The sequence below is a fragment of the Lineus longissimus genome, chromosome 5, assembly GCF_910592395.1.
Source record: "Lineus longissimus chromosome 5, tnLinLong1.2, whole genome shotgun sequence".
NCBI classification, from domain to species: domain Eukaryota; kingdom Metazoa; phylum Nemertea; class Pilidiophora; order Heteronemertea; family Lineidae; genus Lineus; species Lineus longissimus.
Window position 1 is genome coordinate 3,153,364 of NC_088312.1, and position 23,141 is coordinate 3,176,504.

General features: G+C 39.5%; 1 protein-coding gene across 12 annotated transcripts in view; it reads right to left on the minus strand.

The window, feature by feature from the left end:
* LOC135487999 (dystrophin-like) overlaps positions 1-23,141 on the minus strand; it is a 224,721-nt gene that overhangs the window by 77,572 nt on the left and 124,008 nt on the right. For all 12 annotated transcript variants that reach the window (XM_064772341.1, XM_064772343.1, XM_064772342.1 and 9 more), the window contains 3 exons: positions 3,877-4,091; positions 2,808-2,962; positions 1,988-2,177 (listed from right to left, as the gene is read on the minus strand). In XM_064772341.1, coding sequence (XP_064628411.1) covers positions 1,988-2,177; positions 2,808-2,962; positions 3,877-4,091 — 560 coding nt within the window. The remainder of the gene's footprint in view (positions 1-1,987; positions 2,178-2,807; positions 2,963-3,876; positions 4,092-23,141) is intronic.

The following is a 23,141-nucleotide window of genomic DNA, read 5'->3' on the forward strand; positions in this document are numbered from 1 at the left end:
CTAAGTAAAAGTCAGTAACCCTTTTAACATCTGATGTTTTCCCTTCTTTTCTTTCTTTGAAAGTTTGAAGGGTTCAATTCCCTCGAGACATATTTGAAATAAATGTATTGACTTTTTATAGTACTTAGTAGTTGTTTCTTCTTTCTATAGGCTGTGTTTGCTGGTAAATATAACCTGGCATGAAAATGCAACTGGGAAAGACAATAACTAAAAATAAAGCAACAATGTAAAACAAGACGCCGAGTTGATTTATTCTTTGGTAAGAACTAGGCACTCCTCAAAACTCAGGCATCTTCTTTCTTGTTTCTTACCAAAGGTCATGTTTCCCCAAAGTCATATATCAAATGCCAAGGAAGATCTATTTTCTCAAGTCGTGACATATCGATATCCATTTCAAAATAGAAGACTGAAACAAAAGACCAGGGAGAAACAAAACAACTATTTAACCCCTGTACTCCCAATCTAATGCTCCATGTTGAGATAATTCCCACTGCCATTTCCTCATCACCCTTGGATTAATACGTAATGAGGAAAGGACTTACAAGGCCATCTGTTCAAAGGAATTCAAAAGATACTACGACATATGACAGTGACTGCTTTGGTCTAGCATTTGTACAACCACAACTTGTGACATGATGCAGCTTCTTTCCACTTCAAGCCTCCAAAATTCACTACAAATCCGTTTCTTCAGTTTGAGCAACAACGTCAGAAGATTTATTCAATACAAGAAACTTCAAGATTAAATTGAGAACTGTCAACTTTTCTAACAGGCTCATGGTACTCTTAGTGTCCATCCTGTTACAGATGCTAATGCAATGAGATTCTTGGCACAATCCTTTTACTTATCTGACAACCACAATTAGAATGGTCGGGCCATTTTGAAATGCCAGAGTTAAGAGTAGACCTCATGCAGGAAGCATCATGAGTCAGGTCCAGCTCTCTAAATCACCGCAAATTATTCAATAGAACCAAATATAGTTCACTAAGAGAAAATAGATTGATTATTCAGCTAATTAGAAAGATTTGTTGAAGTTTTTTTTGATTAGATGACGCTTTTATTGCATACGGTTTGATTGATTAGCTCACTTGGATGCAATTTTAGTTAATTAATTAAGATAAACGAGATTCATTTTACTCATAATTGGAAAAATATCTTCACACCTTAAGGTAGAGAAATTTCCTGAACAATATGGATGAACTGTCAAGATCTGAGGAAGGGTGATCAAGGTTAATGTGTCTGTTGATCCAGCGGAATTCCCTTAACGTGGAAGCTGGCCAACCAAGAACACAACTGAGTTCATCATTAAACAACAATACAAAAATCTATACATTCACACCTAGATCTCCATCATTCCATAGGAATGTATGATTCTATGCTTCTATGATCATTTATCGTTTTCTTCCTCCTGCTGTAACTCACAGAGGAATGCAGTGCTCAGCTGGATGAAGCTGCTATCATGGAAGATTCATTTGCCTAGGCGATACAGCTGATCTATCACAGGAAGTTTCAACTGGATTGACAAAGTTTACACAAACAATGATGACATCAGAGCATCCTTCTGTGGTGCGGTTCTACTCTAACTGATCCCTATCCTGGTATGGATCGGACAGAGGAAACTCTGCTGCAGAAACGAAAAAGCTGCAGTGGAGAGATCAATATTTCACCCAGGCCATCTATAAATCTTGTCGGAAACTACCCATATAACAAAAGCTGCTCAGCAGTACAGCCTCCAGTTAGTTTTTGTTCAGAATGAATTGAAAGTTCATTCTTGGAACCCACTGGGGTTGATATAGTTCTCATGGCTTAAGCGACCTCCAACAGACCCATAAAACATGACAAGTGACTGCAATTTAACCAATTGGTATCTGCTTTCAAGCAACAATAATCATAGCTACGTCGCAGGGTGAAGCGACAGATATCACGTGTTAGCATTTTTCAATGCCATCCAAATAACCACTGGTGCCACAAAGATAAAAAGAACCCTACCTTATGTTTCCGCATCGCATTCCGAATTTTCTCATCACTCTCGACCAGCGTTGATTTCCTCGATTCATCCTCCAGTGAGGCTAACCTGAACTCGACCTCCGAGAGCCATCGCAAGAACTGATCGAGTCCCAAGTCAAAGTTCTTCACACTAGAAAGGGCATTCTGGAGGGCTTTACCACGTGAAGACACCCTGAAAGAGAAGGGAGTTAATAAGGAATAGACAACAAACACAAATCCATCTGTTCACCATGTGGAATCAGCAACAACCGCTCTGAGGATCTCCCACATCTCCAAGTCAAGGCCAACCACCTCTCATGCAAATCAAGCCTCAGAATGAGGACCACCTCTACACAAAGACTGTGTTCATCGGAGTTTCAGCTTCCTCACAGTGGTGAGGCTATGCCAAGACCCCTAAGGAGCCATTTGCAGGCTTTACCAATGTTCCATCTTGTCTGCAGTGTTAGGACAGAAAAAAGTGGGATTGCAGAGAAGTGGGAGAAAATAAGCTCAGAGAGGTTGCAGCGGATTCCACAGGAAATCATTACAGCAAGATGCTAGATGATGGTTTCTCAGTGAGGATAGAAATCAATAGATGGCAATGCTTCTGAAGATGCTCGTCTTCTGTGATGTGGGGACCAAGGTTGAGGACAATATGCGGCATCAATTTTCTGAGTTCGGTGTAATTTGAACTTGTTTCCCTCTCAATAGGATATTCTGTGTGCAATATCAAAGCTAGGGAACTTTTAAAATGAAGTCATCATTGAGTTCAAGAATGTCGATGCCCCAACGCTTCACATGAAATAGTATCAATTATAAATACCTTGTCAAAAGATTTGTGAATTTGGAGTTAACTTGGTCGATGCTTTGTTTGATTTTCGTTGTGTCATCTTGGCTGTAGTCTTCCATCAGTTTCTCTGCCATTCTGTTGAGGCCTTTCACAGATCGGTTCCTCTGCTCAATCTCAACTAAGAGTTGCTGCAAATAGAGAACGACAGGGACACGTGAATAGTACATGAAGTGGGTGGCTGGGGGACTTGATGAGTGTGTATCTTCCTCCGCTCAATCTCAGCAAGGAGTTGCTGGAAATAAAGAAAGACAGGACACATGAATATCACATGAAGTGGGTGGCTGGGGGACTGGATGAGTGTGTAGCTTCCTCTGCGCAATCTCATCAAGGATGTGCTGGAAATAAAGAAAGACAGGACACATGAATATCACATGAAGTGGGTGGCTGGGGGACTGGATGAGTGTGTAGCTTCCTCCGCTCAATCTCAGCAAGGATGTGCTGGTAGCTGGACAAAGACAGGACACGTGAATATCACATGAAGTCGGTGACTGGGCCTCTAGACACTAGGGAATAGCTCGTCTAAGTGCAAAGCGAGACTTACTCCTCCAAGTGCAAAGGGAATGCTGAAGAAGAGGTAAAAGAAGCTATTCCGTTTGATTGCCTACCCTATTCAAGAATTACGATCTGCATTGTCATTTGGAAACAAAGTATCCTCTGTATATCACAACCTTTGCAAATAACATGACTGTATATATGAATCGAGAATACTGTCTGGATACAATGTGGCGCTTGGCTTATTCATTTAATTGGCATTAAATTTAACAAGTAGGCCATAGTAAATTGTTATTATATCTTCTTATTATGATGCACTGATAAGAATACAGACCAAACACTGATAGATAAGATAAAGGCATAATTGCAAAATGTGATTGACACCTCATAATTGGACAAAGAATATGATGCCTCATTTTTATTTGACAATAGTTCAGGACTTACAATGTATGACAGTCACTACGTGCTATTGGGCTGATGACAGAGGTGATATAGTGTGAGGGACCAAAGAAGTTTTAGTGGCTACTCAAAGGACAACAAGGATAAATACCTTTTGTTCTTTCTGTTGTCTTTCAATGTCATCTGGGCTCCGGCCAATAGAGGTGTTGCCACTTTCGATATCCTCTTCGATTTGTGCGGCCCAGCGGTCAAATTCCGCACGCATCTCCTCGAACTGACGGCATTCCAAAAGCATGTCATCAAGCTGGTTCTTGCGAAAGTTCACCTTGGAACTCGCGTCGTCCCACTGCTCTCGGAGACGCTCAACTGCAAAATAGGAATGGGGAAATACTTGAGAATTAGATGGAACTTTCATTTTATTGAAGGAACTTTCCACCTTTGTGATATTTTTCTGCAGGAAATAGCTGCAAAAGAAAAAGAAATCATATTATTACTTGGAGGAGGAAAGTGTGATTAGCTTTTGATAAATTGGTTGGTTACACCATTGTGCTACTGAAGAAGAAGATGGGTGTATGATGAAACAAGGTGGTCAATAAGACTAATCCTTGGCTGAACTTGTTCATGACCAGAAACCCATCCTCGGTCACATTGGTTTGGTTTCTGAGAAATTTTATGTCAATTCAATTTTAACTGCAATGCCAATGCTAAGGAACCCGACACAAAGTTTGAGAGCAACAGTTGTTCTTTTATAGACCATATTGGTCTTCGTTTGCCCATGAACAATAAGTCCATGTGACCTGATGATGTCAGCCCCACACCCTCTCCACCGGATGCAACCCTAGATAACCCTGACAATCTAATAGGAAACAACTCTGTGAAAATCACACAAGCACATCTCGACAACACAACCGCTGAAACCATTAGACGTGTCATACTTTACATAGGACATCAAATGCTTTTCAAGTGAACGTTTTCAGAAATAATGGATAAAAGTGGCAGCATCTTCAGGCTTTCTACTTAAAATGACAGCTGCAAGAGAAGGGGAAGCGTCTGGCTTCAACTCTTTCTCAAGATTTTTGATTTTCGCCAAAAGAACATTTAGACAAGGGATAAGTGAGCTTCACGGAACCACTCTTTGTCATTAGGTGACTTGTTTCACTGAGCTAGTCTGAACTTCACTGTGATGCAGTGGTAGGTTTAGGGCTGGCGCATGAGGCATCACCCAACTTTTTCATCAGAAAGCAATGATTTTTCAGGGCAGCTCTCTACAGGAAGCCACTGAAAACGTAAGCTGCTACAACAACTGGACATGACGAGAGTGAATCAAAGGTTGCATTTTATCAAGTGCATTAAGAAGCTGAATTTTATATTCTTTCACAGACAGAAAATTGTCCCATATTGGAATCCTATTCACAGCATACATACAGAAATGAGCATGTCGATAAAGTTGCATACACTGCACAAGATAAAGCATACAGGGCCCTACAAGCGACATCAATAATCCCGTTAACTGCGTTCACAAACCAGCAAGGAGCAGCTCAATAAACCCAACATGTTCAAATATGCGAAAAAAACTTCTAAAAGCAGAAAAATCAAAAACAATCATCCTACCTATGCCAAGAAGGAGAGTCATTTTTGTTACTTTCTCCATTCTGTTGTTATCCATCGCGCAATGAAAAACTTTTGGGTCATTTTCAAAATCGGCTAGTCTTGTATTAGGATGGCATATCTCTTTCTAATGAATTATTCATTAAGCTACTCGAGTGACAGAAATTCAATGGTGTTATACCACATCAGGCGTCGAACATCCTTTTCATGTTAACAGGACACTTTTTGATACCAATCAGAGCTATTATGTTTTTATATTGCTATACATTAAGTACATTTCGAGATTTGCAGCAACAATAGCTTTTATATTATAAAGACTTTGAAGAGCCTTTGATGTGGCAATTGAAGCAACAAATGCTAATATGCAATAGGAGCGAGAGTGGGTTCGGTAATGTTGATGTTCATGAAGGTACTAGGAAAGCGTAGCAGTCACTGCAGGCACTGTTTCACTGCTCTTTTCTCATAACTCTACATGCCCATCAGCAGTAAAAGCACGGAAAGTATGAGAAACTTCTATAAACATGATAAAGAGGCCAAAAGCTTTTCACCGCAATAATTCTGAAACCTTGCAACGCAGCATTTAGGACTCTTGAAAAGGTAAGACTGTAAGCTTTTCTAAAAACACTTGCAATATTCCAGCGATGGTTTGCCACTTTACATCTTCTAAAGCTTCGGATGGTGTTAGCATAGCAAGAGGTACAAATAATGCTTGGAGACTATGAGTAAAGAATGTGTTATCTTGAACAAGCTTTGGAAACATTGTGAGTGTTTGAACAGGGGAATGTTCTCATGAAATAACAGATCCATCAGAAGCGACAAGTACACGATTATTAGTTGGATTCTTATTGGTTTCTCTGCTGAAATATATGCTCTGTGCAGAGAAGGGGAGTGGAGGTTTGGCACCCTCAACCAACTACCATGGATGTACAATTGTTGGATGCCTTATCGTTGTTACACTGTTTCCCTGTTTGCTTAGCTCAGATCAATCAAATGTTTGGCAAGTATGCCCAAGCTTGGCATTTTTAACCAAACTGACATGCTGCCAAAGCAAACCATCCACTAACAACTGATCATAGCGATCGTACAACATCACCAAAGTTATGCCAAATGAATTGGAGTAACTCGGCTCCATTTTCGATTTCTGGCAAACTGACACCACCAACATGGAAATAACCTCACAAGATGACAAAGGTTGTTTAAATAATTGACTTGGTGATGTTCTGTCATTGGTTATCGACAGAGCAAATATGTGGACACTCTAGGAAGCCTGACATCAAAGACTAGAGGAATTTAGCATGATTGCTGATACCGACAGCAATATCAGCTGGCTGTCACTGCTGGCTGTCTCTTGAAGACATTTTGTCACATCTTGGTTTGCTGTATTTTGGCTTGCCAACATTGCAACGGATACGGAACAAAAACCACATCTTATCTCAACCATCATTATCAAGAACCTCGAGAGAAAAACACTACTGAAAAACATCAATTCATATAAAGAGAAAGAAAGGGAAATCAATATTCCTACTAAAATTGACTAATGCTTCAATTATTACATGATGAATGAAGTCAAACATGCAACCAATGCAAGAGCGCAACAAGATTGATTTTTTCACGAATATGCCATTCAGTATATTCAATGGCATGAAGTACATGATAGCGATATACTATGTCTTAAATAGAGTAACATTAGACAACTGTAAAATATTAATGATTTGCACTAGAGCAATTAAGTAAATTGTACTTGGAAATTTTCTCAATAAACCGACAATCACTGAAAGGGTTACTACTGAACTGCATAAACATTCTAGCTGGACGACCAGGAACAGACAACCAAGAACCTCACCTCGATGTTATTACCATACACAAATCACCTCAAACACTAAAGTGATTATATACTCGGCGTAAGAAAACAAGATCAAAGACAGACAATCAAATGCCACAAGAACCTCACCTCGATATAGACAACCAAGAACGAGTACTTTTCAGTTACTCATTTTAACCTGGCATGCATTTGACTGCAAAGGTTTAGTGAGACTTGCAAGATGTCTTCCACTAACTGTACAGTTTCAACAAAATATTCAAAGGTTCTAAAGCTGGGAAAATGGATGAAAATCAGTTGCTCATTTTAACCTGGCATGCATTTGACTGCAAAGGTTTCGTGAGACTTGCAAGATATCTTCCACTAACTGTACAGTTTCAACAAAATATTCAAAGGTTCTAAGGCTGAGAAAATGGATGAAAATCAGTTACTCATTTTAACCTGGCAAGCATTTGACGGCAAAGGTTTGGTGAGACTTGCAAGATGTCTTCCACTAACTGTACAGTTTCAACAACATATTCAAAGGTTCTAAAGCTGCGAAAATGGATGAAAATCAGTTGCTCATTTTAACCTGGCATGCATTGACTGCAAAGGTTTGGTGAGACTTGCAAGATATCTTCCACTAACTGTACAGTTTCAACAAAATATTCAAAGGTTCTAAAGCTGAGAAAATGGATGAAAATCAGTTGCTCATTTTAACCTGGCATGCATTTGACGGCAAAGGTTTGGGAGACTTGCAAGATGTCTTCCACTAACTGTACATTATCATGTCTGAGGTCTACTATCAACATGTCTGGGCATGGACGACCAGGAACAGACAACCAAGAACCTCACCTCGATGTTATTACCATACACAAATAACCTCAAAGACTCAAGTGATTATATACTCAGCGTAAGAAAACAAGATCAAAGACAGACAATCATATGCCACAGTATCATGTCTGAGGTCTACTATCAACATGTCTGGGCATCTGACCTGAAACCAGTCAGTGGGGCGGGTAGCTATATCACATTCATTTTCATCATTCTAAAAATCTGCAGAAATAAACCATGCACAGATATTTGTTGGTTTGCAGAGGTTTTCCCAGAAGCTCTCTTGTGTATCAAGGAGCAGGGGCTCCAGTCTTCAGTTGAACTTGACCTTCTCAGATCATGACCTGCACTCAACCCACAGCAAGTCATTGTTATTTACTGATATAATTCCAATATTCAATGTGACACCCCACCCACTTCCCTTTCCTCAGATTCCTGAGCCCAGAATACACCAACATCTCCTTTGATGTCATCAGTAATTGGCAATATTGGAAATGTACCATGATGGATTGCGAAAACAACCACAGTTGTGGTTAAAGGTAACTTTTATGAGATATTCAATTTGACATTACATTAGTGTGAACACAGTGAAAGTAAGATCCTGCAAATTTAAGAGGGTGGGTTGAACCTCTCCTGAGGCACTAAGCACTGTTAGAATTCAAAGTTTAAGAGGACATGTGCTTCACCTGCTCCTACATCTTGCAGCAGACTTGGGATGACAATGTGCTTTGAGCAAGGATACGTGCTTGGAAAGTGCTACACTGGACATGAAACTTCAACTAACTTTACAATGGCTGCTACGATTCATTCCCAAAGCACCTAAAGAAACATATAGAAGCCACAAGTTCTTCACCAGCAACAGCTGTGGCATGATGCTTACTCATATAATGAGCAGGCGACTCTTGCATCGGAAATGGTATCAACACATATGTATTGATAAACTGACACACCAGATTATGGTATGCGTCACTATTAAATCCTTCATCCCATAGTCATCCGATTTCTGGGAAAAGGAGTTTGACAAAGATATGTATGGATTACTGTCATGTCTATTGTGACTAGAGCACGCTGAGGATCCAGTTATATTTCATCGAAGTTTGAAGTATCATATACTGTTTGCAAATACTTTTCACTACTGATAGACAAATACTAACAGTCTATTCAGTAACATTTTTATCGGGCAGAGGAAATCACTCGACAGTGCATTTCATCTGAGTGCCATCATGGACTTTAGTTATCAGTTTTATTGCTGGAGCTTTAACAGTAGTAATGCTTTATCGCTCTGTTTCTCTGCTAAAATTCATCATTTTTTTATCGGCATCAGTCCAGAATCCATGACAATCATTCAGTACAGCCATCAATCATGGCTCATGGCATTTCTTATGCACAAAGCACAAATATATTCACAGCATCTAAGTGGGTCTATTCATCAGATTTCTTGCGGGAACTGTGATTGTTAAGTTTTGCCAATATATCATGGTATGGCAAATGGAGCGCCTCATCTATGAATAGTGGACATTTATAAATGTACATGGGGTCAGGGGCCACTGAGTCAGTCTCTAGAAACTAGTATTCACTTGACATCAGTGTGTAGCAATATATATATTATTTGCACAATTCTCAATTGATGTTGAACAATTTTGCCAGGTTATAATGATGCTCTCAGATAGCAACCCATTGATGAGCACCACAATTCAGATGCAGAAGTTCAGTTAGCACAGTGAAGAGAAAATAGCATGTAGCCAGGAGTGAAGACCTGGGTAATTGCTCCTGCCTTTTTGCATTTATATTGACGAAGAAGCCTAGAGCAAATATCATTAGCTAGATATCAAAGGGTTCAGAGGTCTGAATGGAAGACACTTGTAGGCAAGGCTAACCATGCTAAAAACCTCAACCACATCATAGGTGGTGATGACTAACAGCCTTCATAGCTCTTTTATTCCATTAAACATGTTGAAGTTGATGAAATTTGATTATACCGGGTAGCCTGAAGGTTACATTCTATAATTGTGGTGGTTTGAAGGTAACATCACCCAACATAGATTCTATATTTGGAGCTACAGTGTAAATTCTATGTTGGAGGAGCATAAAAAACAACTCAAAAATTCCCAAAGAAAATTTCAAATCTTTATTTCTCTTTTTTTTATGAAAGTGTGAGAAACTTTTTTCAACAAACAAAATTTAACAATTGTTTTCTTCAAAAAATGATTTTTCCTGTATTTCTCTTTTTTCACGAAAATTTGAGAAATTTTTATTTCCAATCTAAAAATTTTTTGTTATTGGTCAGAAACAACACTTATAGAAATCAGAGATTTATTTTCATTTTTCCAGCCCTCATACAAAACTGAGACATGGCTATACATATGTAAAATACATAGAACAGCAGAAGAGGCTGCATGAATACAAGAAACCGTGATCTCAGATAAAGCAGCTTGTCCTGATCATCAGGTAGATCATACGCTAGGTCTTGATAAGATATACAAGGACAAAATTGCTACCAGAGCATTGCCTGAGAAATCATTTCACATTCCTGGCCATTATTCTTTTAACGCCTGATCTACAAGTGGGAAATAATCATACAGCACCAAGGTTTAGTTGAACTTGTTTATAAGTGAAGGTAAAACTATCAACACGTCAAACTCATTCAGATGAAATATGGGAACTGTATGCTGGCTGTTTCACCTTTGGTTGCTAAAAGGAAAGGCTTAGTCAGAAAACATTTCTCTCAGAATTAACAAAATAAGTAGGGCTTTTAAGAACACTATCTGGTGACACATGAAAATATATGTCATGACAAAAATCATGCAGATAAAAAGACAGAAATCCTTACCACCAGTTCCAATTAAGGGCACAACTCCTCTTGCATAATCCCATAATGTGTATAACTTATCCCAATAGCTATCAGAGGTTGCCATAGTGGCAGGGGTCTCCACTTCATCTGACTCCATCGCTAGACTTTGTAAAACTATCCGGCCAATTATTCCACAAGGCTATGGTACATCCGCTACATGACCTTTAGGTCCTGACAGCTAAAGCCGATAAGATACATTTGAAAAAATATCCTAGCACTGGATACGATATCCTGGGTTCATTTTCCTTATGTATGTGAGCTAAGTTCTTTATATCCTTATTAAGTTACATGTACTGAAATTGTGACAACCCTTAACCGCAGTGTGTAGGGTAATGCTTCAGGCAGAACAGTGCAGCGAAAAATTATATCCTACGCTTCTTTATCCTTGTAAGAAACAAGCTAGTCTCATCTTTGGAAAGATGGTAAAGACATGTCCACAGTCAAGAAATATCCATGGACTAAACAGCAGCTGTTACTTTAGATTACTCCTTTAGTAGAAATCTTAGCATCACTTCAGTTTCAAAGCAGAGAGATTTCGAATATGAAGCCAGTGGTAGCATCTCCTTGTAATAGAACTCACAGAATAACAACTTCAGAAAAAAAAAGTTGCTAGTTAAGTTATTTCTTGGTGTTTCCTTAGCTGAGACTGTGATCTCTTGAGCTACAGGTTGAATCGTACCTGCCCTACCGTTTCATGGCGCGATAAGAAATTTGAAACTGGCAGACCATCCTAAGAGTGCAATAACATTCATTAGCCCAAGGAACCCTATTTCTTCACCTGGAACTGTCTATTGTTCATTCCAACCTAATTTGACCCAAAAACCTGTAGATAAATGTACATGATATGTATGCATGATGCTGACCAACCTGAGATGAACCAACAGAAAGGTCTACTGTGACCCTATCAAAACCAAATTTGATTCAAACACGGTACTGAGTGCACAAGGGACACTTCAAACCCCAAAATCGCCAAAAAATGATTCTGCAACACAAAACAAATTTGTCCAAGTAAAGAGTGCAAACAATTTAGTGGTCAACAATATCAGCCATCTTCGTAGCAAACAACACCATTAATCCCGAAACCTTCTTATCTGAGAAACCTCCACGCTGCCACCAAACAAAATGCAACTTGTCATTGTCAAATACTTGACAAGAAATTTTGCCTCTACAGAAATAGATTCATTGGGCACTCGGTAAAAATCCAATCACTTATGAGATTTCCAAAACTTTATGCTCAACTTGCCTCGCCTTTGAAGATCCTGACATGAAAAAAGATTTGTTACATATCTTCTATCTTCTGTAATGTGTTGGTTTTATGATGACACTTCCATCAACAGTTGACAAGCAGTATCGAAAGGTTCCGCTGTTTCTTGAGGAGTCCCAATCACCAATGAATGCATTCAAGACATACATGTAACAGTCATAGCCAGAGATATTTTCCACCTGTTTTTTAATGATATTTCCATTACCAGCTCACACCAAAGCTGAAAGCACTGGTTCCAAGTTCACAATTCCTAATGCATACAAAATACTATAAATGTCACAGCCATAGAAAAATCCTATCACTTTTTTGTGTACTTCTCACAAACAGCACAAATAATCAAACCACTAAATTCTTTCATGGCCACATTTGCAAGGAGATGTCATTCTCCTGTTCTGGTTCAGCTATTCTGATCAGCAGCACATGATGGACCCGATCAAAGCAACTGTGATAGGAAGATAGTTCTTTTTCAAAGAAGCTGTGGTATTCATAAAAGCTCTTGGAGGAACCAAATCAAAGCAAATCCAGCTGGGCTTTCACAATTAAACACCTCTAAGCCAAGGCAGAAGAACTTTGATAAAACATTCGAAATGCTGCGAGATTGGTATAATAGGTGTTTCAGCAAGAACAGAAGAAACAAATCCAGAGAACTTCTAGATATCACATTTCGTTCAACTTGATGTAAATACATGTATGTATTCTCTTTGGCCAGACTGTACTTAGAATTCAAAGCAGGGACCATGGAACAAGCTGGGGGCTGTGACAGGAATACCTTCATAGTTGGAATAGTGTGTTGAACCAATCAGGTCAGAGACCAATAAGACCAGATATGCCAGATGACAAAAGTCCCCAAGCTATATCACGACCTCATCAGCTCTAATGGAGCTGGAATGGCTTGGGGAATTGAAAAAATAACCTAACATCCAGGGAGCCAGTTGTAAAGAGCTTGGATCAACTGAAATAAGTGTTTTCCCTTCTTCTTATGAACGGAAAGTAAAGGGAACTGTTTCATGAACCAGTTTTATTATGATGGTCGAGAGGTATGCGGTATTGTACTAAGAAACAAGGGACCATGAGAGAGAAAAAGCGTTGAGTGAACAGACAGTATCCTCAACTGGCCCTTTCTTTGATTCTGCAAACAAGCATGTCGGAGCTAATAACAAGACTTCCAAAATCCATCAAACAAGTCTTAAGAATAAATTTATTACAACCCCACATGTAGCACAATTGCCACAGAGAATTTGATATAAATCTTCAAAGCTGCCATGATACTGTTACTTTTAATCAAATTAGTCTCAGAAGATTTGTGACCATTTGCTAGTACACTATTCCGCTCATTTTGCATCTGATTTACTAATCACGCTAATTGAATGTATCATTAGGCTGATTGGGTTTATTTTTCCATGGGGATAGTTTAATGAATTAGACCCATTCTCTTTAACTCCTTAAGAGAAAATTCATCATTTTGATGGTCAAAACAACAGTCATTCATTGAATCACTGAAGTCTAATAAAACAGTTCCAAATTTCTCTGTAACGAGTGAGAAGATTAATTATTTAATCCAGAGAAAAATGATCCCAATCTATAAATTCTTTATCAGTGTGTTCAGCAAACACAGCATCAACAGAAGCGACAACAATGCTGAGAGCCTTTACAGAAACCGTATACATCACTTAACATGCACCTTGCATTCATAGCATCACACGACCCCTATTTATTGGTAGTATCACCGATGAATATTGGATTATATTGCAATCATAGATATGATTCAAGATTACTCCGATATTAAATACCCGAGGCAACGAATTAGATATTCAGCACAGATTTATAACCTCATTTCTACAAGTAGTGTTGCATCTACTTGAGCATTGACGCTTGGAGAGTTTTTCGGGAATTAATATGCTAACAGCTAGATGGAACAGGATTTGTACTTTAAAGATGAGGGAGTTGGATTGACTCAAATTACCAAAGTAAATAACTCCATAAATCCTCCAATTTGCACGTTGCTTTTTGGTCCATGAACAAAAACTTGCTGATGACAAAGCTCCAGCTTTGATGTTTAAAGATTATGTCAATCGGAACACTGCAGAGAGTAGAAGTGGTGCGACACATTCCAGGATAGTTGTTGCTGAGTTGTTTATCTTGACAGAAGTAAGGTTTTAACAACAGGTTACAGTATTTATGACCGCCAGTCGCATTAATTTCTGCTTTAAATACATGTTTGTGCATCATATCTTAGCATGATGTGACTGCAGTTGGAAGCAGGATAACTACTGGGAAGAGAAGTTACTTCTGACTAAAACTGTATGATTGGTTTGAAAGAAGTCTAATCTCTTGGATAGGTAGACTTTGCCACCATCACCACCCAAGGTGCAAGCAAATGTGGATGCTGACTTCAAGGAAGCAGCTTACATGTGCATCAAGATGGTGATTTTCATTGCAGGTCAGACGCAGCACGCTTCGGAATCATGCCCATAGTCTGATGATTTATCCACACCAATTCAATCTTAGAGCAGCCAAAAACTCCTTAAGGAACTGCTTTGGTCAAGCCCTCTTTCGTACCAATGCAAAATTGTGCAAGTCACACCTCTCAAAACCCACATAACTCCTAACTCCTACTCCTAGTAGTCATAGCCAAGCATAATAATCTTTCTAACAAGAATCATCTGTTGATGTAGAGAGCTGCTACTCAAACTGATACCATTGTCAGACCTGTCAGAAATGACAAGGAACAGCATCTCTCTGCCTCCTTATTCAGATAGCTTACTGTCACATTCTAAGGTGTGTCAATGGCTAATTCTCTTCACGCTTTTTACAGAGTAATCAGTCAGAAGGCGTTCCTTCAAATGGGCACAAAAGACTATTAAAAGGTTTCGATCTATGTTTTTGGTTCAAACTAGCGTGTTGCTTACTTTAGATTTCCACGCAGAATAAGTGTATGTCATCTTTATAAGATATCAAAGGAATACTAATCAGATGGTTCAATAGAGGTAAGTCAAGCAGCTGATATACCGACTGAAGCGGTTCCTTCCCGTGTGCGACACACTCCTGTCTCCTTCCCAACATGAACCCATCACCTTCCTGACACGTTCTGTCTAATTGATGATGTGACATTGTACAGCAACAATGATGGGAATGAACAGGAAAGCAAGGAAAGCAGATGGCTTGGAACTTAGAAATTGCCGTAATCCATGTGTTATACCAACTACAATATCCTCAAACGAAAAGCACCATCTACATAAACCTTAACATGAAATCAACAACCTTATCTTCATAATCCAGCGGGAATGCAACTGATTTCAAGAAGCATTGGATATCTTGCCAACAGTTCGTCATAAAAGATCTACAAAACACATCACTGCGCAATACAATTTTCCAAAGCACCAATCCGCATCCACAATGCTGATATCATTGCAACTGAGAATATTGAAGACGACACTCTCGGGGAGAACGATTTCATACGAAGCGCCCATGTTTTTTTCGGCATCCTATGTCATATCCCGACTTCACAGACATAGCTGCATCCATGGGGGCTTGTAACACGCAGCAAAGTTTGAGAGATCAAACATACTCCTACTGACCCCAACACATATAGAGATGAGCGAACAAGAAATTGAATTTCGAATTGCTCGGAAAGGCTGATTCGGATGACAAGGCGAATAGGTAAATAGGCGAACAGGCGAACAGGCGAATACCTCACAATGAACCAGTAGAGGTACAGCAAAGGTTTCCAACGTTAAACCCTGAATCTGAAAATAGGCATCTCAATCGTATCAGATAAACCTCCATTACATGTCTTAGGCCAATATCCACCATAGAAAACAATTCGAATCAATATCGGAAGATAATAAACATGATAAAGCAAAAATGACGTTCCTCTGCTACCATGTCATTGAACCACACCAGCCGACACAAGACACGCCACCAACTGCTTGATAGCGATTTAGGGAATTAGAATTTATTGGGACATAAACCTTCCGAGCCCCATTACACAAATGACGAGAAATGGTCGTCAATATGGCCTAACACACCGCCATCATAAGAATCACACCAAACCGATACTTGTAAATCAAAATAGCAAATCACTCGTAGGACGTGATGGTTCCCTGTGGGGCCACTTAAACAGAGTTTATACTAAAACAATTGATTCGCTTCAGGCGTAACTCAGTTTCTGGACATGGGCAATCAATTTAAATGGTGGTATCCCATCAAATTTCTAAGATGCTATGAGTCATTTCTGAAGCATTACTCTAATACACAAATGCTCCAAAACCAATATGCAATCATCAAAGAAAGGCAGTACGACAGCATTTCAAAAGTGACTTATTTGAAATTTGTAATCTTCTTAAAATGAATCCGCTTTTCTCAAGTTCAACTGGTTCTTTTTATCAAAACAGCCAATTTGATACAGACAGCTGATAAATGCCGTCAACTGCTTTCAATTCTAAAAGCAAATCCTTTTTAAAGATCAAAAACTCAGAAAGACAAGTAATCCATCGATGCATCGTACTTCTAATCCAATTCAGAATGGTGAACCTATCACAGCAAGTCTTACTTAACCCACTGGCATCACAAACACTCCATTTTAAAAATCTTCTCGAAAAGAAGCAAGTTGCTTCTATCATTCGTTTAGTCATCCATGAATCCCCTTTCCTCACGCTGCCACCATGACCGATGGCAAACTGCTGAAGCCTTCGAACTCCTTCCGTACACCTGAAAGATGTAACTCCAAACAAACAATGGCCAAATCTTCCACCCTCCAATAGAGCAAAGCACAGGTGGTGTAAACTTATTCCAATCTGGGTATTATCAACAGTGATATGAAGAAGATCATTGCCCTATCATGCCAAGAATATGCACATCATACCAGAACTGGCAGTAAGAATATCCGGCAGGATAGACAAACCTTTTACTCTGCAGAGAGCAGGCGGTTTGGTGCAGCCTTTTCCCACTCCAAACTGAAGAAGGAAGTGGAACAGACAAGTTCATTTCCGGTATTGGCTCTGCATCTAAATATGCAAAAACCTGCAACATCCCAGCAACTATGACAAGATATTGCAAAAAGCTGCCTCTTACTATATATCCAAAAATCATGTATCATTCCAAAGCAAACCTGGATGACTCCAAAAATGGTAATAGATTTCTGCACCTATACACTGCTTAACACCCCAGTACTCTAAAGATGAGTCCACCGACTCCGAATCTAACAACATTACCAAATAATATGAAGTAGATTGAAAGACACAATCTTATACTCTCCTCAATCACATATCACTTCTCATGGATGAAAATGTCCCAAAGCATCAACTCCAGAATCATGCATTACAGAATAACCATGATGAAGTAAGTCCTCCTAAATCAAATTAAAATATGTTTTCGAACTACATCAAAGCACGTACGTGTTTGTTTACATTCTACATGTAATCTGCACTAAGATATGCAATGATCGCAGAAGAGCCTGTCAAGAGGAAAATCAAGTGACATGGCCCGATATGAAGTGGATACCTCCCTTGATATTTCTGATAGATGTCTCATTGGTATTTAAGACAGCTATTAGCAGGCCAGTGACGATTGATCTAACTCGTGGATACCATAGAATGACATATTGGTGATGTGGTTTTTCTCAGTTGGGATGGCAATAAATAGGAGCGTTTAGAATTAATGGAGATGGCAATGATCAATTAGGACATTCTGAGCGTCACTATGTCTTTAAATATCGGCTACCTCCTGTTTGCCAAGGACAGAGATGCAATAACAGAAATCTTATTGACATATGACTATAAAATTGAATTATAAATGGAATGCTGATTCTTCACTGGCTGCTTGCTGTGTGCACAGACCAGGGATGCAAATAAATGTCAAAGGGATCCTTGTCATGATTTCAGGACTTCTTTTTCTACTTTCAATATTGACCATCATACTCTCTGTAGCAGTCACAAGGCAGTGGTCTGGGCAAGTCCATCCAGTGATCCCCACACCTCAGTCTCCAGTTCTCCTCCCTCAGACCATGTCTAATGTCTTTGGGCTGAGAAGTTGGGGTAAGTCAACAAAGAGAGAGATAAGCGTCATTGTACTGTATGCAGACTATCAGCTAATGCTGTAGCTATGGCCCAGGGGTACTGTGGCAAACCATGACTATGAATGTGGACACAAGGGCAGAAAGAATCTGTGGTTGTCATGGACATGGTTTGTCCCATGAATAGGAAGAGGATAATGTGATTTACCAGTGAATAAGCTTACTGTTTCATACTTGAAGCTTTCCACTCTTGCAAGTTCTACGCAGTCTGGTGCTATAATGCCAAGGAACAGGATGTCATGTCAAGAAACACAAAGAAATACAAATGGTATAAAGGGGCTCTCTCCAGCAGATATCGGAGCCAAATTCCTCATGGCTGCTTTTAAATTTGCTCATGGGTACTCATGTGATAGTTCTAATAATGCTTCAACTTTGACATTAACAAAATGCCCTAAACCTGTGTTTAGACAATAAAGAGTCATACAAGCTTCAACTTAAATATATAACCTCAACTATTTACACTGATTGTTCTTTCCAGCATCCCAAACATTTCTTGAAGCCATGAAGTTAAAGCAACAGAGCTCAAGGCAAAACAATTCTAGATCTCGGTAGATCTCTTCCTTCTGGTAAAATACAGGTATTTATACAATTCTTGCAGGTGGGCCTCTACAAATAGCCTTTGAGGAATCAATCTTGCTGTACCCATTAACGTGATCAATCTGTTGAACCCATCCATAGGAATGACCAATTCTAGCCACCTGCAATATGCACTGCAGACCAGAAACTGTTGTCGTACCTGACACTGGTTGCGATAAAAATCACAGACAGCAGTGCACTTCAGCAGCCACAACTCCAGTTTGTCAAACTGCCTTGCTAGACTACACCGCCAGCAAAACATGACAATGATGAACTTTAGCATCATATCAATTCTTTATTGCCAAACAATCTACCAGGAACACAAATCAAATATAAACTACACAATCCAATTTTCTTTCTCTTATTGTGTTGTTCCTGATCAATGGAATTTTTATATATCGTTTCGCAAGTCGCCTCGGGGAGCTGAGACGTTTCTAGTTTGGAGTCTCAGACGATAATATTCCATTTATTTTGAATTGAAAAATAGCAATAATGATAGTGTTTTTCCTGCTGTATAAAAGATGGTAGTGCCGAAAAAAGTACATCATCAGTATCAATATGTCCTTATACATTATCATAATCAATAGTAAACATATTCTGCTGAAAATACCTTTTATGTTTATGGATAACAATGACATTTACAGGAACCATCTTATTTGTTGAGTATGTTTTGTCATCAATAAACACAGGCTCCAGCTAGACAACAGACTATACAGCCGGCAAAGATGCTGGCAGGTATTGATCCAAAATTTGGTTGGATCGTCAGTAATCGTCTCTTGACCATGCATGTCCAGCAATACGGAAGTGAAATCTTTTGGCGAATTATGCTGACGGGGCTGGTAGGTCTTAAACCAGAGGTAATGGAATGGTACCAACATAGCTGAAGAGTTCCAATGACTGCTTTTTTCAAGCAAGACCGCCTACATGTTTGATTGCTTGTACATGTTGAACAGTAAAAGCTAGATTCCTTTTGCAAGCCAGACTGCTTGAGCAAACTGGACTGTGTCTACAATCAAGATGCTTCTCCAAGGATGACTTTGGCAACAATGATAAGATCGACAGACTCCTGTCATAATGGTTCATTACCAGCCAAAGATGGGTCAATATCCTCATCTGTGAACTTGCCTTTGACCAGAGCAAGGCCAAATATATCAACATTTCACTCAAACAATACGCATATCTGTTGTCACAATATAAGCATACATTCTTACATTTCAAGCCGGAGAAGATTTTTAAATCAATCAGTTTCCATGCAATCATCATCAAGCAACCTTCCCATCATCCAAGAGAACACTTTATTGCAAGAATATATATTGCTACCAGATGTAAATATCTAGATTAATATCCATTAGATTCACAGATGGCATAGAGCTAGGTGAGCTTATGGTTCTGACGAACTATCTTGGCTGCCAATATTGATGTAAGTCTATTTATACCATTAATTGGTGATTTCATACAATTCATTCCATCGATTTGCTTTTGGGTCAATGAAATGAATATCTGTTTTGGGTATCACAGAATGAGCGATGAAAAAAAAAGAGATGTTGTGGGAGCAAGGTGATTCATAATCACCACATCAGCATCTACAAGTCTGATAGGCTTTTTCATCCAAAAGTGATACAAATTTATCGTTTACACCACAGATCATTGCTCGTCCACATTGGACGAACAATGACTGTTCTATGACCATAGCAATGCACAGACTGTACTTGCATAGTCTCGTAGTCTCGAGGGAATCAGCACATAAACATGGATCAATCACTGTGATTACTTTGTCTGGTGGACATTAGAGTGGCATGCAAGCAGTAAAGGGCTGAACGTGCTAATGTTATCGACATAGTGACCATTCAGTGACTGTCAATGAATAGTTGCAGAAATGCAAACCCGTCATATACCAGCAAGGCTATTTGCTCTAAACTATACGAGGATGAGATATCAGCAGAACATGAGACGAAGCTAATGATACAAATCACAAGGCTTGAGAAATCCACACGCGAACCACTAATTAGTTTTCCAGTATTGCATCACGTAATCAAAGGATCAACTGGGTATGACAGAGCTATCTATTTCCAGAGTGTCCACTGACCAACACCCAGGTCATCCCTAGGAACTTTCAAAGTTAAAGAAATAACTACTGCTCAAAGATGACAATTGGACCCATGGTGCTTAGCTTATTATTTGTTTGCGTTTGGGTCACACGATTATTGCATTGGGCTATCAGGAGACAAGTCATTTGCTTTGTGTTGCAGGAATTTAAGGAACTAGCGTCAGAGTATCCTTTCCCTTTGAAACAAACAAGTCCTGGATCAAGCTTCCGATGCATACACAGCTCAAAAAGGTCCTCATACTTAGTGGAAGGACTATGAGGAACAATGATGATGGTGTCAGAGATCAGCTGCAAATCCCATCTGTAGCCCTCACTATGACAATCTTTGGTTATGGAAAGTTCCCATGCTTCCTCTCAACTGACAAGTGTATGTGGCTAAGCGACATTTCTATCCACAATTCTCTGGATGACAGCTTCTGCTCTCTTATTTTCCTCATCTGCCATGTATCCGTCTACCAGCCTGGTGAACAGATTCCTGCCATATGTATGTATGTTTCTTAGGATTATGGCCTTAGTTCCTCCATTATGGTTGGCAAACATATGCTCCTGAACACACAAGTTTCTTTTTTGCATCTTGTAATACTAGTAGATATACCTGTTACATTTTTTTGGTAAAATCAGCAGCTTCATTTTCTGTGTAAACATATTTCCTGTAGCATAAGTTTTTCCAATTTAGTGCTATGGCTTAAGCTGATAAAACCAGGCCTGGTCCTACATGTACCATCTGCAAGGAAATACATGTCTGCCATCTTGAGAAATATTCACAAGGAAAAAGATTGGCTGATAAATGCTTAGGCCAGACGTTACTCCCAGCTGCAAAGGCTAGACACATCTACCACCGGTGCTAAAGGCAATAGGTGTTGTAATTGCCAGTGTCTCAGCTACAAATGCCAATGCTAAAAGGAAATCCAGTCTGCAGGTCCTGTCTTGCCATCTGCAAAGTAGAGAATTACCTACCATCTGCGAGTTTTCACAGGAAAGGACTGATAAATACTAAAGGCATATCAACCACCAGTTGAATTAAATCTACAGATGCCAAACTGGCCTGTTTAGTACCTAATTATGTAACTATCAGTACAGGAACTTAATTGTGCCAATGCTAAGCTGGGAGCAAATCCAGCCAGGTCTGGTCTTGCCATCTGTGAATGCAAAACTTGTTAACCATCAGGAAGCAGAAGCCTGATGAATGCTTGGGCACAACAAGTAACCCACCTGTTGAAGGCACTGTAATGGCTCAACCTGAGAAGCTTGTCAAGTGCCTGATTTAGTTACTTTACTGCAACCATGGCTGATAAAGCTTGTAACGAGTCTAGCCATCAACCACAACAAATCTCAGCAAAGCAGTTTAGATAAGCTGGGCTACATGACCAGGAAGCGAAGGTACTACTATCCAGAGGACTGACACAATTCCTTCTATTACAACCATTGATCAACTAAGAGCTTGACTAGAAGGAGACAACCAAAGCAACTTAGAGAACCTATTGAGGGAAGTCTGGGTTAACCACTCAAGGCAATCCATTAGTCCGTTTTGTATAAACATGCTTGACAAATATTGGTACTAACGCCCAAAATGAGACAAATGGACAATCCGAAGTCATCTTTGAAACCACCAACTGGTTGACCAGACATAGAAGGAGAACCGAGCAGCTTTGAGAAGTTGGTGAAGATGATCCCTGGTCAGCCACTCATTGAGGCAATCCATTGGTCGCTTCTATGGCCACTGTTGATTAACTGAGGCTTGACATGGAAAGTCCATTAGTCAGAATGGGATTACCAGTCTACAGATAGATCAAAGCACCAGCTTCTCGATCTTAGCAGACTGATCCATGAGATTGTACTATAGAAATTTTACCATCAGTTGAGGGGAAAGTCCTTCAAATAAATGACATTCTTTCAACAGCTTTACCCATTGAGGCCAGCTAGCTCAGTTGGTAAGGTGTAGTACTCAGATACCAAAGAGACTATGATCAAATCCCACCCAAGGCTCAATTTTAAAAATTAAAATTTTTTTTTTTTTTTTTCGGAGGGTGCAAGGTTCTCAAAGACCTTGCACATGGTCCCTGGACCATTTCATGTATCTAACATTACGTTCCAAAATTTTCAACTCCCATTGTCGCTCGTGTTTGCCCTGAAAATCCACCCAAAAACTCCTGTGTATGAACCAGTTCGTCAGTATCCAATAGATGGTTTTCAAACACCGAAGATGGCAATGCGTTTAGTTTTCAGTCCTTAGCCAAGCAAACAGAATGTTGCCACTAGAAGAGTGCAACCAACTTCCGTAAGCTAGCAAAGCAACCATCAACTG